Raw genomic sequence first — 15,638 nt, 5'->3', positions numbered from 1 at the left:
ACCAAATACTAATCTATACATGAATAAGCCTTGACATTTTATGTTTGAAATTACGATAGCTTTAAAATAGATTTACTGGAAATCTTTAAAATTCAGAATTTAGACACGGTATTGTTCTGCATGATCATACAAAAACAATGACATTATCAGCTGATTTCATTGAACAATACAGCAGTCAGTTACTTTGATTTCTCCAATGTTAAATAACGCCGGACCAACTTCACTTCATATTTATGCATCTTTTTTTATACATTTACATCTCAATGTCATTTCTGACTTTTAGGACAATGTCCGACATGTCGTTGAATATTCTGTATCTGTTTCTGTAAAGTACTGTATCGTAGTAGTAAGCCTTGCCGAGCCATGTGGCCCATAGGGGGAGGAGCCTATCTTCTGTTTCTGTAGCGTGAGACAGCTTGATGTACAAGTACTGTACCCCCCTGGACATGATGTACAAGTACCCCCCCTGGACATGATGACATTAGCATGTCACAGGGACTCATCCCCAATCCAACCCTTGGTGCTGAGTGCCAAGCAAGGAGGCATTGGGTTCTATGTCTATAGTATTTGGTATGACTCTGCCGGGGGATCGAACCTCGACATCCCAATCTCAGGGCGGACACTCTAACCACAAGGCCACTGAGCTGGTTTGGTCATTTTGGCCACACACAATGTACATCTGCTCAAATTCACAGAAAACTAGCAGCACATTGCTTCCAGTCAACAGCAAATGAGAAGTAAATACTTGTATTGCAGTGATTTATTTGACCATGTTTATATTCATTCGTTACATGACTTATCATCAGAACAACATTTGTTACAGATGTATCTCCAGTATGAATCCACATGTTTAACATTTTCCAACCAACCAATGCCTGTGCCACAAACTGCATAATTAAAGGTTTTCTTGCTTGTGTGAATCCTCATGTATTTTCACATTTGCAATTCGACTAAAGCGTTGGCCACAGACTGTGCAACTAAAGGGTTTGTTCCCTGTATGAGTCCTCGTGTGATTGGTCAGAGTACCCCGGTGACGAAAGCTTTGACCACAAACTGTACAACTAAAGGGTTTCTCCCCTGTGTGAGTCATCATGTGTGTTTTCAGATTTTCAGTTCGATTGAAGGTTTTACTACAAACTGTACAACAAAATGGTCTTTCCCCTGAATGAGTGCTCATGTGTGTTTTCAGCTTAATCTTTTGAGCAAAGCCCTTGTCACAAATTGTGCAACTAAAGGGTTTTTCATTTGTGTGAATCCTCATGTGTGTTTTCAGATTTTGATTGAGAGTAAAGCTTTTGCTACAAACTGCACAACTAAAGGGTTTGTCGCCTGAGTGAATCCTCATATGTATTTTCAGATTGTCCGTTCGATTAAAGCTTTTGCCACAAACTGTACAACTTAATCTTTGTCCTTCTACATTTTGTGTCTTGAGTGATTGCATTGTGTGTAATGTTGACTGATGTTCACTGTCCATAGTGTCGGCTTCAGAATTGTGTAAAGGGAGGAGCTGCTCATCTCTGGTTGGTTGTGATGTTCCACAGTCCTCTACATCAGTTGCTGTTTTCATGTGTTGAGTTGAGGTGCTGGCTAAAGGCGTTGGCTGTGTGCAACGTAACAGGTTCTCACCTGTGTGTTTTTCCCTCTTGTGCTTTTTCAGGTGTGCATTTCGAGTGAAGCTTTTGAAACAAATCGCACAATGAAATTGCTTCTCATTTCTGTGAATTCCCATATGTGTCTTGAGGTTTTGTTTGAGAGTGAAGCTTTTGCTACAAACTGTACAACTGAAGGGTTTCTCGCCAGTGTGGATCCTCATGTGCGTTTTCAGATTGTCAGTTCGATTAAAGCTTTTGCCACAAACATCACAAGTGCAGAGCTTCAAACTACGACTCCTCATGGAGTTGGTCTCTTTTGACGATTCCATGTCCTGGGACAGCTTGTTGCTCAAAGACGGTGTTTGTCCTTGTTGTGTCTGGTGTGATGTCAGTGTGTTTACAGATGACTGGTCTTCCCTGCTCTCCTCCCACTCATCACTGTCTTCAGTGTCAGATTCAGAACAGTTTGAAGAGAGAAGCTGCTCTTGTGATGTTCTACAGTCCTCTACATCAGCTGCTGTTTTCATGTGTTGAGTTGAGGTGCTGGCTGCAGGCTCTGTGTCTCTGTTTACATCATTATCCTTGCTTTTCACTGCTAGTGATGTCATTGTCATTGATGACCCGTCAGCCTCCTCTGGTCTTTGAAGTAGCTCCATCTTTGGCTCTTTAATGTGTGGAGGTTGTGGTTCCTCCTGGACCAGACTCTCCTCTTCAGGGGAACCCTCCTCTTTACAGACAGGGAGGTGCAGGAAGTCTAGAAAAAAGTTAAAACGAGAGAGAACCATTAAATATATGAACTGTATCTAAATGTGTTGTAGTTGTTGTATTTAACTAGTACAGGATAACTTTAACACCACAGTATGGACAGTGTCGCTTCCTAAAAAGAACACAAGAAGCAACTTGTTGTTGGCTTGTAGATCTGTTCTTTTCTGCAACCACTCTAAACTAGTCTAAACTTCCACACTACTGCTCGTTGTATTGGATGGTCAGGATTGATTGAACACTTTATTAACACAATAGATAACAGTAGAGGCAGTACAGTCAAATGTTATGCTAAAAGGATAAACACAAAAAGCCCCAGGCTTGTTTACATTTTGGTCTGTTGTTCTCAATGTTCTTTTTTTTTTTTAAATAAATCAGTGCTTGAACATCCTTTATGTCTGTGTGTGGGTTGTATTAACATTGAACCAATGAAACGTATTAAAAAGCTCTTCGATACAAGACATAAAGAATAAAGCTCAGTAGAATCATAAGGTATATTTACAGAGAAAGGAGGAGGGGGGTGGGGGGGGAATAGAGCATTCTACCATCAAGACGTTCAGGAGTTAAACTTTGTTCACTTGTATTTAAAGGACAGGAATTATTTTAGGTGTTTCAGGTGTTTTGGACACATTAAGAATGAATGAATAGCAGAGAGAGAACATGTGAAGTAATTAAATATGTCTTCCTTGTTTTCACCGCTGGTTTCCAGACAATTCAACTTCTCTGCTCCGACTGAAACCCTCCACACAGACACGTTGTTGTTGTTGTTGTTGTTGTTGTCATTGTTATGGTTGTTGTTGTTGTCATTGTTATTGATGTTACTGCTGCTGTTGTTTTGTTGCCGTGCACACCGTCAACCAGCAACCATCACTCTGCGCACGCAACGCCAGGAATCGAACCCCGGTCTCCCGCGTGGAAAGCCAACATCTTAACCACTAGCCTAAAGGGGAATTCCCCCTTGGCTTTTGGTCATCAGGCAGAGGCTCTGAGTCACTCCTGCTGCCCGTGTGAGTTTAATTATGTTAATGTCAAACCCTGCCTCTGTGTTTAAATCACGTTTGAAAACTCACTCGTACTTCTTGGCTTTCCATGATTCAGAGAGTTGCAGTTTCCTTTAGACAATGTGTCTGTGTTGAATACTGTGTTTCCTTTAGACAATGTGTCTGTGTTGAACACTGTGTTTCCTTTAGACAATGTGTCTGTGTTGAACACTGTGTTTCCTTTAGACAATGTGTCTGTGTTGAACACTGTGTTTCCTTTAGACAATGTGTCTGTGTTGAATACTGTGTTTCCTTTAGACAATGTGTCTGTGTTGAATACTGTGTTTCCTTTAGGCAATGTGTCCGTGTTGAACACTGTGTTTCCTTTAGGCAATGTGTCTGTGTTGAACACTGTGTTTCCTTTAGACAATGTGTCTGTGTTGAATACTGTGTTTCCTTTAGACAATGTGTCTGTGTTGAACACTGTGTTTCCTTTAGACAATGTGTCTGTGTTGAACACTGTGTTTCCTTTAGACAATGTGTCTGTGTTGAACACTGTGTTTCCTTTAGACAATGTGTCTGTGTTGAACACTGCGTTTCCTTTAGACAATGTGTCTGTGTTGAACACTGTGTTTCCTTTAGACAATGTGGCTGTGTTGAACACTGTGTTTCCTTTAGGCAATGTGTCTGTGTTGAACACTGTGTTTCCTTTAGGCAATGTGTCTGTGTTGAACACTGTGTTTCCTTTAGGCAATGTGTCTGTGTTGAACACTGTGTTTCCTTTAGACAATGTGTCTGTGTTGAATACTGTGTTTCCTTTAGACAATGTGGCTGTGTTGAACACTGTGTTTCCTTTAGGCAATGTGTCTGTGTTGAACACTGTGTTTCCTTTAGGCAATGTGTCTGTGTTGAACACTGTGTTTCCTTTAGGCAATGTGTCTGTGTTGAACACTGTGTTTCCTTTAGACAATGTGTCTGTGTTGAACACTGTGTTTCCTTTAGACAATGTGTCTGTGTTGAACACTGTGTTTCCTTTAGACAATGTGTCTGTGTTGAACACTGTGTTTCCTTTAGACAATGTGTCTGTGTTGAACACTGTGTTTCCTTTAGACAATGTGTCTGTGTTGAACACTGTGTTTCCTTTAGACAATGTGGCTGTGTTGAACACTGTGTTTCCTTTAGACAATGTGTCTGTGTTGAATACTGTGTTTCCTTTAGGCAATGTGTCTGTGTTGAATACTGTGTTTCCTTTAGGCAATGTGTCTGTGTTGAATACTGTGTTTCCTTTAGACAATGTGTCTGTGTTGAATACTGTGTTTCCTTTAGACAATGTGTCTGTGTTGAATACTGTGTTTCCTTTAGACAATGTGTCTGTGTTGAATACTGTGTTTCCTTTAGGCAATGTGTCTGTGTTGAATACTGTGTTTCCTTTAGACAATGTGTCTGTGTTGAATACTGTGTTTCCTTTAGGCAATGTGTCTGTGTTGAACACTGTGTTTCCTTTAGGCAATGTGTCTGTGTTGAACACTGTGTTTCCTTTAGGCAATGTGTCTGTGTTGAATACTGTGTTTCCTTTAGGCAATGTGTCTGTGTTGAACACTGTGTTTCCTTTAGACAATGTGTCTGTGTTGAATACTGTGTTTCCTTTAGACAATGTGTCTGTGTTGAATACTGTGTTTCCTTTAGACAATGTGGCTGTGTTGAACACTGTGTTTCCTTTAGACAATGTGTCTGTGTTGAATACTGTGTTTCCTTTAGACAATGTGTCTGTGTTGAATACTGTGTTTCCTTTAGGCAATGTGTCTGTGTTGAACACTGTGTTTCCTTTAGGCAATGTGTCTGTGTTGAACACTGTGTTTCCTTTAGGCAATGTGTCTGTGTTGAATACTGTGTTTCCTTTAGGCAATGTGTCTGTGTTGAACACTGTGTTTCCTTTAGACAATGTGTCTGTGTTGAATACTGTGTTTCCTTTAGGCAATGTGTCTGTGTTGAATACTGTGTTTCCTTTAGGCAATGTGTCTGTGTTGAACACTGTGTTTCCTTTAGACAATGTGTCTGTGTTGAATACTGTGTTTCCTTTAGACAATGTGTCTGTGTTGAATACTGTGTTTCCTTTAGGCAATGTGTCTGTGTTGAATACTGTGTTTCCTTTAGGCAATGTGTCTGTGTTGAACACTGTGTTTCCTTTAGACAATGTGTCTGTGTTGAACACTGTGTTTCCTTTAGACAATGTGTCTGTGTTGAACACTGTGTTTCCTTTAGGCAATGTGTCTGTGTTGAACACTGTGTTTCCTTTAGGCAATGTGTCTGTGTTGAACACTGTGTTTCCTTTAGACAATGTGTCTGTGTTGAACACTGTGTTTCCTTTAGACAATGTGTCTGTGTTGAACACTGTTTCCTTTAGACAATGTGTCTGTGTTGAACACTGTGTTTCCTTTAGACAATGTGTCTGTGTTGAACACTGTGTTTCCTTTAGGCAATGTGTCTGTGTTGAACACTGTGTTTCCTTTAGACAATGTGTCTGTGTTGAACACTGTGTTTCCTTTAGACAATGTGTCTGTGTTGAATACTGTGTTTCCTTTAGACAATGTGTCTGTGTTGAACACTGTGTTTCCTTTAGACAATGTGTCTGTGTTGAACACTGTGTTTCCTTTAGGCAATGTGTCTGTGTTGAACACTGTGTTTCCTTTAGACAATGTGTCTGTGTTGAATACTGCGTTTCCTTTAGACAATGTGTCTGTGTTGAACACTGTGTTTCCTTTAGACAATGTGTCTGTGTTGAATACTGTGTTTCCTTTAGACAATGTGTCTGTGTTGAACACTGTGTTTCCTTTAGACCAGGGCTGCTCAACTTAAGATGGCTCAGGGGCCACTCAGCAAAATACCAAAAGTCCAAGGGGCCGCCAGCTAAAAATTACGGTCCTATTTTGGATTTTGTAACACACACTACACATTGTTATTGTTATAAGAAAATGTACTTTTTGACATCATATTGAAAGTGTACCTGTTTATTTTGTGTGTATGTCCAGTGGCATCAGTTCAGCAAAAGCTAAGGTATGGCAAGGTTAGGGTTGCCAACTCCCAGAGATTGAATTAACGGACACCTATCCTGGGCGCGCGGCCGAAAAAAATTGGGGGTCAAACCCCCCCAAAAAACTGAAATGCATAGAAAACTATGCATTATACCTGTAACAATTGACGCACCTGTATGTATGTCTGTCTGTTTGTTTTTGAAAAAAAAATAAGCAACAACATATTTGAACGGAAATGTATATTTTTATCGGGCCGCGGGTTGAGTAGCGCTGCTTTAGACAATGTGTCTGTGTTGAACACTGTGTGTACCCTGTTTATTATATATTTATCTTGTATTATATTTATTATATTGTTTGTGTATTGTTTTACTCTAGGTATTTTTTTTTTTTAAGTTTTTTAGTTAGAGTGTACAGCACTTTGTTTGAACTCTGTTGTTTTAAATGTGCTCTATAAATAAATAAATTGGATTAGAGATGTACCGATAACATTTTCTATCCTTCTTGATACTGAATCCGATTCCCATAACATACGTATCAGTCGATACCGAGTACCGATCTGATACCAATTCCAAGTGTAATAAAAAAAATACACACACACACACACACACACACACACACACACACACACACACACACACACACACACACACACACACACACACACACACACACACACACACACACACACACACACACACACACACACACACTTGAGGCACTCCACAAAGCCTCTAAATCTTTAGGCAAGAAAGCCTTTATGTTTGAGGAGAGAACACGCCCCCATTGCTCAAGGGGTTATTCCTTCAAATGGACCAAATGGACCCGTACGGGTCCATTTGGTTCCATGTGTACACTCTCAGAGTTACAGACCTGTAAGGGTCCATTTGGTTCCATGTGTACACTCTCAGAGTTACAGACCTGTAAGGGTCCATGTGGAACCCCCTCAAGGACCCATGAGGGTCCCTGGACCACTATGCTAGCTCCTCTTGGTACTCCAACACCTCAGTGTCACTGCAGACTAAGCTTCAAACCTCCCAAAACAAACTGATTCGGCTACTCCTCAGTCTGGGGCCCATGACCCACCTCTCTCCCACAGCCTAGGCTGGCTCAGGGTGGAAGACAGGGTTAAACAACTAAAAAATGTGACTGGTCTTCAAAATTGTAAATGCAGATTTGCCCGAAATGCCCCCTATACCCGCATATCTGTATAAATACCTACAAAAAGTTAGTGACACCCACAGCCACGAAACTAGAGGGAGCGTAAACGACAATCTGGTACCACCCACCCATAAAACAAACATGGGCAAATTCTCCTTCTACAGTATGGTATATCCAGGACTATATCATTTATTATTGGTTAATAACAGTGTGGGAATTTGCAGGTCAGGCTCTGACCTTTTGGAGTCAAGAGGATGAGACAGCAGGGTAACAAACACCCTTAATTTGAATCTGCTATTGACGTGTTGATCAGTCACACCCTGAAGATCCTGGTCTTTGTCCTGGAGCAGAAGCTCCTAGCTTTAAGTGTGAACCAAAACAAGTCTCTTGTTAGTTAGCAGGCTGATTTCAATACTATTGTCTTTATGTAAGGATGGCGGCCAAAGTGAAAACATCTGTTATCTCTCTCTCTCTCTATCCCCACAGACCTCTGGTAAAGCCAGATTGAATTCATACTGTGTTATTCCTATTTCACAGTAAAAGCTTATTTTGTAGTAAGTACACAAGAATGAACATTGGTGAAATGTGGTTGGTGGAAGAAACCAGTTAGTTTCATGTAAACTTTTCTTCTTGAATCTAAGGAATAATGTCAAGCTATTTAAATCATCTATTTTTGTCTAAATCATTCATACAAGGTTGAATACATATATGTGTGGTCTTATTTTGAAGCTAATAAGATGTTAAACAATGATTTCATAAAATGAGCTTGTGTAAAAATGCAGTTTGATAGATAAATGTTATGTGTTAAAACCAAGACAGATTGTGTGATCCATTGTGCTGACTGAGAAGGTCCACCCCAAGAAGTCTTTTGTTCCTAGAAACCTGTTTTTGAGTGGTCAATAAGGAGAACTAGGAGGAGGTCCTATTTCAAATGTCTGTCTGTATAAAGTGCAATGTTGTTGTGATTTAAAGGGATATTTCACTTTCAAATAAAATAAACATTTAAAAAATATATTAAAAATAAAAGAAAAAGTAATGAAAAAATCACGGCCCCCTCACGCATTAGAGTGTCCTACTGATGTGTGAGGGGGCCGTGATTTTGCCATAACTTTTTTCATTTTTTAAAAATATTTATTTTTAATGTTTATTTTATTTGAAAGTGAAATATCCCTTTAAGTACACTCTGTGGATTGGCAACTCAGGTGTCACGTCTGTGGAAATAAAAGCATTTCTATGGACAAACCCTCTTTCAAACTGGATGCTTCTTATTCTTGCACTTAGGGAATAGTTATGGAATAGTGTTTTTCCTGTCTGATCAATGGACCAATATACGACAACAGCACAGCCACCAAGGTAGGGAATAGTCTAACCCCATCCCTCAAAAAATGCAGTTCGCTGGGCTCATTTAAAACAGCCCTAAAAACTCATCTTTCTGGAGGCCATAAGAGGAGGTAGTACCAGTTAACCGGTAGACAGACGACCCCCCCCCTCCCCTTTTTTGTATATATATTTTTTTTTTCATGCGTTTAGATTTTTTTTTCTTTTTTTGTACAGTGTTATTTTTTCTCTGTATATTTTTATGTTGTTATTGAACTGTTTGGTTGCTACTATATATGTCTATGAAATGAATACCAAGGACCTCAACGGAAACAAGTCTGCAAGGACTTTTTTGGACGGACCTTTTAGACGAAAGTATTATAAATGTAACTGTGATGTTTTACATTCTTTTTGCCTAATAAAAATTGCAATCAATCAAAGACCCACTGGTGTAGCAGAGTGTTTCCAGGCCTCACTAAGCACGGAGCACAGATCCCCGCCAGGCCGGGTGGCCTACCCAGGCCTGTGAATGTAACAGTCATAATGGAATGGAATCTGTTCAAACTGACTGATACACTGACACATACTGTATATCATCACTGTCGGGTGGAAACCTTCTATGTCCAAAACAGTTAATTTTTTTAGCATTTTAAACAATTTAGAATAGTGGAAATAGCCGTTCTACAAGCTTACAACACGTTGTATCTCGACACGTTGTGAGCTTGTAGATCTGCTATTTTCAAAAGATTTAAATATGGATACAGCGACAATATTTATATACTGTATATGTGATTTAATGTTGCATGTGGCCATGTTTATTTGTATTTATCTGCTTGCTTTTCATTGTCTCCGCCAGGCCGAAAGGCATGGCGAGAGAGTATGTTTTACCCCCTGTCCGTCCGTCCGTGTGTCCGTCCGTCCGTGTGTCCATCTGTCTGTGAACAGCTAATCTCCGGCACCGTTGGCCCGGTCGCTTCGAAACTGTGCACACACACTCCCTGGATGCCAATTCAGAACCTCTGCCCCCATTTTTTTACATGGCCCTGTTATAGCGCTACCAGGAGGCCAATTGGTGCAAAACCCATTTTTGGATATTACTCCTACAGATTTTATCCAAACATCACGCAAATCAGTACACAGTATCTCTATAGTCATGTGATCAACACGGATCTGTCTGATTTTCCATATTCCATCCTGATTGGCTAAGGTTGGCTTCCAAAGTTTGCAGGATTGGTCCGTTTTGAACTAAATGCCTCAAATCATGAATGCAGCATGCAATTTGCGTGAAATTTCTCACGTACATTCCTACTAGGCCGAGGAAGAAACGCCACTTGAAAATGTTCAAATCAGCCTCATGGTGGCGCTATAAAAGGCCGATTTGCGTTTTTAACTATAACTGCACCGATCTGCGTGAAACTTTGCACGCATACTCCCTAGAGGCCAAGGAAAAACATCTGCCCTGCATTTTTCACATTAGCCTTTTATAGCGCCACCAGGATGCCGACTTATGTAAAACACATTTTTTGAGATTAAGCCTTCAGATTTTATCCAAATTTCACGCAAATCGGTACACATGATCTCTATAGTCAAGTGATCAAGATGGATCTGTTTGATTTTTCATATTCCATCCTGATTTGCTAACATTGACATCTAAAGTTTGCAGGAGTGGCCCGTTTTCAACAAAATGCCGCAAATCATGAACGCAGCGTCCGATTGCGGTGGAACTTTGCACGCACATTCGCACTACGTTGAAGAACAAACGCCACCCTTTTAACATTGCCCTATTATAGCGCCACCAGGAGGCCGATTTATTTTTTGGGCGGTGAAACCGCCCCTATATGTGAGGTTTGGACAGGGGGTCCCATTGCACCCCCCCAACCCTGCGCTGTGATTGGCCACCATTGTACCCCCCTAACCCTGCACCGTGATTGGCCAATCACAGTCTATTCGGGACTGTGATTGGCTAGTGAAACATGACACATGTGCATAGCCCTATAAATAGGACTATGCACAAAAAAAAAACACATTTATGGGTTTTTTTAAGTTAGGGGTGTACAATGGTTGGTCCACAATATTACTTTTCTTCCATCACTTCTTCCATCACTGTGATGACCACTGTGACCACACCGCCCACTTCACACTGGGTGTGATTTTTATATTACTCATACAAATTTTGTCCAAACATCATGCAAATCAGTACACATTATCTCTATAGTCAAGTGATCAAGATGGTTCCGTCCGATTTTTTATATTCCATCCTGATTGGCGAATTCCAAACATTGCTGACCCACAATAACCTACCTGACCTGGCGGAGACCTGTGCTCCGAGGAGCACTTTTTCTAGTTTAAATATTCAAATCGATTTGAAAATGTTAGAATTCTCTGACAATATATCAGTCAAAACATGGTAGGCTAATCATCCTTATTTTGATGCCATTACTATTTTTATTATTATCTCCCTGCCTTTATTTTTATGTCATTGTTTAAAGTGTTTCAATGTTGTTCTTTCTGCATTGTTGTTTAATTGTGTTGCTTTTTCTGTAAAGCATTTTAAAATGTAATGTTCTGTCTTTCACTCTGTAAAGCACTTTGAGCTCTGCATTTATGTCATGAAAGGTGCTCTATAAATAAAGATTATTATTATTATTATTATTGAACATCTCCAAAACCGGCATCGGACTCAAACATCTGGCATTGGTTGGGCTCTAGATAGATCTACAATAGAACATCATAATAATCATGAGTAAACTTACTGGTGTCCAGCTGGTCTTCAGGTTCCTGTTTAATAGAAAGACTCCTGGCTGCTTCTGGACCAATCATCTTCACTGGTGCACTGGATCCTGTTTAATACAATAATAATGTGTTTAATAGATACATTAACTAGATTAAGTGCTCCTCGGAGCACAGGTCTCCGCCAGGTCAGGTAGGTTAGTGTGGGTCAGGTCAGGTAGGTTAGTGTGGGTCAGGTCAGGTAGGTTAGTGTGGGTCAGGTCAGGTAGGTTAGTGTGGGTCAGGTCAGGTAGGTTAGTGTGGGACAGGTCAGGTAGGTTAGTGTGGGTCAGGTCAGGTAGGTTAGTGTGGGTCAGGTCAGGTAGGTTAGTGTGGGTCAGGTCAGGTAGGTTAGTGTGGGTCAGGTCAGGTAGGTTAGTGTGGGTCAGGTAGGTTAGTGTGGGTCAGGTCAGGTAGGTTAGTGTGGGTCAGGTCAGGTAGGTTAGTGTGGGTCAGGTCAGGTAGGTTAGTGTGGGTCAGGTCAGGTAGGTTAGTGTGGGTCAGGTAGGTTAGTGTGGGTCAGGTCAGGTAGGTTAGTGTGGGTCAGGTCAGGTAGGTTAGTGTGGGTCAGGTAGGTTAGTGTGGGTCAGGTCAGGTAGGTTAGTGTGGGTCAGGTCAGGTAGGTTAGTGTGGGTCAGGTAGGTTAGTGTGGGTCAGGTCAGGTAGGTTAGTGTGGGTCAGGTCAGGTAGGTTAGTGTGGGTCAGGTCAGGTAGGTTAGTGTGGGTCAGGTAGGTTAGTGTGGGTCAGGTCAGGTAGGTTAGTGTGGGTCAGGTCAGGTAGGTTAGTGTGGGTCAGGTCAGGTAGGTTAGTGTGGGTCAGGTCAGGTAGGTTAGTGTGGGTCAGGTAGGTTAGTGTGGGTCAGGTCAGGTAGGTTAGTGTGGGTCAGGTCAGGTAGGTTAGTGTGGGTCAGGTCAGGTAGGTTAGTGTGGGTCAGGTAGGTTAGTGTGGGTCAGGTCAGGTAGGTTAGTGTGGGTCAGGTAGGTTAGTGTGGGTCAGGTCAGGTAGGTTAGTGTGGGTCAGGTCAGGTAGGTTAGTGTGGGTCAGGTCAGGTAGGTTAGTGTGGGTCAGGTCAGGTAGGTTAGTGTGGGTCAGCAAAGTTCGGAATTTGCCAATCAGGATGGAATGTGAAAAAACGGACGGATCCGTCTTGATCACATGACTATAGAGATAATATGTACGGATAAGCATGATGTTTGGACAACATTTTTGGGAGTAATATAAAACAATTGTTGTGCAAAAAATGACCTCCTGGTGGCGCTATAATAGGGCAATGTTATAATGTCTATAATTGGACATGCTGCAGTGTGTAGTTGTGTGTCATGTGTACATGTAACAGACATACCTGCAGTGTGTAGTTGTGTGTCATGTGTACATGTAACAGACACACCTGCAGTGTGTAGTTGTGTGTCATGTGTACATGTAACAGACATACCTGCAGTGTGTAGTTGTGTGTCATGTGTACATGTAACAGACATACCTGCAGTGTGTAGTTGTGTGTCATGTGTACATGTAACAGACATACCTGCAGTGTGTAGTTGTGTGTCATGTGTACATGTAACAGACATACCTGCAGTGTGTAGTTGTGTGTCATGTGTACATGTAACAGACATACCTGCAGTGTGTAGTTGTGTGTCATGTGTACATGTAACAGACACACCTGCAGTGTGTAGTTGTGTGTCATGTGTACATGTAACAGACATACCTGCAGTGTGTAGTTGTGTGTCATGTGTAAATGTAACAGACATAGCTGCAGTGTGTAGTTGTGTGTCATGTGTACATGTAACAGACATAGCTGCAGTGTGTAGTTGTGTGTCATGTGTACATGTAACAGACACACCTGCAGTGTGTAGTTGTGTGTCATGTGTACATGTAACAGACACACCTGCAGTGTGTAGTTGTGTGTCATGTGTACATGTAACAGACATACCTGCAGTGTGTAGTTGTGTGTCATGTGTACATGTAACAGACATACCTGCAGTGTGTAGTTGTGTGTCATGTGTACATGTAACAGACATACCTGCAGTGTGTAGTTGTGTGTCATGTGTACATGTAACAGACATACCTGCAGTGTGTAGTTGTGTGTCATGTGTACATGTAACAGACATACCTGCAGTGTGTAGTTGTGTGTCATGTGTACATGTAACAGACATACCTGCAGTGTGTAGTTGTGTGTCCACATTAAAGGCCATGTCCAGTAGTTTGCTCTGGTGATCCAGTAGAGTTTCTAGGGTCTCTATCTCTCTCTGGAAGAGGTTGCACATCCACTCTGCAGCCGCACTGAGGCGCTCCAACACAAACACTCTGACAAGCTTCACACAACAAGCGTCACTTTGTTTTTCCAAAACACACAATATGTCCTCTCCCACCACTGACGTCATGTGTTCATTTATGGACAGCCGTACAGACTCCATTTGACACATTTGACCTCCTTTAGGACACATCTGGACCACAGATACACACCTACTACACAACTACTACACAACTACTACACACACAGCAACACAACAACACGCAACGGAAACAAAAACTACACTGAAATACTTCCGGGTCAACTTCCGCATCAACGTCTTTCACGCATAAGCAATAAATGATCCGTTATTGACAGTCGCCACCTGGTGGCGGAGCAGAGCATTGCTACGCCGCGTGCCCTCTCTATTATTAACTCTATGGTTGGGAAGGAGAATTCAGCAGCTTGGAGCTCAGCTACGTCACCAGACTTTACACCAATACATATTTATTATATAATATATAATATATAATATATAATATATAATATATAATATATAATATAATATATAGTATATAATATATAATATATAATATATAATATATAATATATAATATATAATATATAATATTATATATATAATATATACTATATAATATATAATATAATATATATAATATATAATATAATTATATTATATATATTATATATATTATATAATATATAATATATATAATATATAATATATAATATATAATATATAATATATAATATATAATATATAATATATTATATAATATTATATAATATATATAATATATATAATATATAGTATAATATATAATATATAATATATAATATATAATATATAATATATATACAATATTTCTATCAGGAGGAAGGTCTGGTGTTTGTTGAACATGGTTCACATGACGCTCCTCTGTCACAAGCATCATGGAGGAACTTGTTCCTGGTTTTGTTACTTTCTACATTTACAACCCGTATATCTATATAAACATTCATATTTACAATATAAAGTACTGACCTCATGGTCATGGATGTTACAAGTTAAAACGCCTGGGTTTAAGTACCTGAATCTACTGTATTGTTCAATAAAAAGCTTTTTAATACAATCGGTGGCCATTTTCTTAGAATGTTCTCCATCTGCTTTCAATTACGCGATCCTATCGGTTAAGAGGTGTATTGCACTCTGATACATTGTAACTCTATGAGAAAATGGCTGCCAATCGGATTAAAATGCTTTTAATTGAACAATACTGAAGATACGGGTACTTAGATCCATGCGTTTCAACTTGTTACATCTCTGACCATGAGGAAAGCACTTTATATTAGAAATGTGCACGTTTATGTAGATATACGGGCTGTAAATGGAGAAAGTAACAAAACCAGGAACAAGTTGCTCCATGTTTCAGGGCTGGTGTTCGTTCTAAACAGAGCCGTGTGACCAGGTTTAGAAAAAAGGAGAAAAACAACAACAACAACTGGTTCCGGTGGTTGGTTCCGGTTGGTGTCACTTTGTTTTTGTTCCCCACATGATGCCAATCAATTAGTTTATTCTCACTAGTCTCTACGAGTTAGAATAAAAGATGAACATAATGATTATTATACTTAACAATGTAAACAATATTTGCCTCTGAGATGTAGTGGAGTAGAAGTAAAAGTACTGAACATTGGAGATAGGCCTACTCCAGTAAAGTAAAAAAATATACTCAAAATTGTACTTAAGTACAATACTTGAGTAAATGTACTTAGTTACTTTACACTGCTAAATTTTAGGAA

The 15,638-nt window shown here is 40.2% G+C and overlaps 1 protein-coding gene across 1 annotated transcript; it reads right to left on the bottom strand.

The window, feature by feature from the left end:
• Window positions 1-723: 723 nt before the first annotated feature.
• LOC308081095 (uncharacterized protein) lies at window positions 724-14,091 on the bottom strand. The gene is made up of 3 exons (XM_080457492.1): window positions 13,764-14,091; window positions 11,595-11,681; window positions 724-2,346 (listed from the first exon to the last, which is right to left on the bottom strand). Exons 1-3 carry the CDS (start codon window positions 14,050-14,052, stop codon window positions 896-898), a joined length of 1,827 nt encoding a protein of 608 aa, XP_080313618.1. The 5' UTR covers window positions 14,053-14,091; the 3' UTR covers window positions 724-895.
• Window positions 14,092-15,638: the final 1,547 nt, after the last annotated feature.

This window comes from Gymnoscopelus braueri (assembly GCF_963280865.1).
Source record: "Gymnoscopelus braueri genome assembly, contig: SCAFFOLD_55, whole genome shotgun sequence".
In the NCBI taxonomy this organism is placed as follows: domain Eukaryota; kingdom Metazoa; phylum Chordata; class Actinopteri; order Myctophiformes; family Myctophidae; genus Gymnoscopelus; species Gymnoscopelus braueri.
The sequence above is the reverse complement of the archived record's forward strand: the minus strand, read 5'-3'. Positions and strand labels throughout refer to the sequence as shown.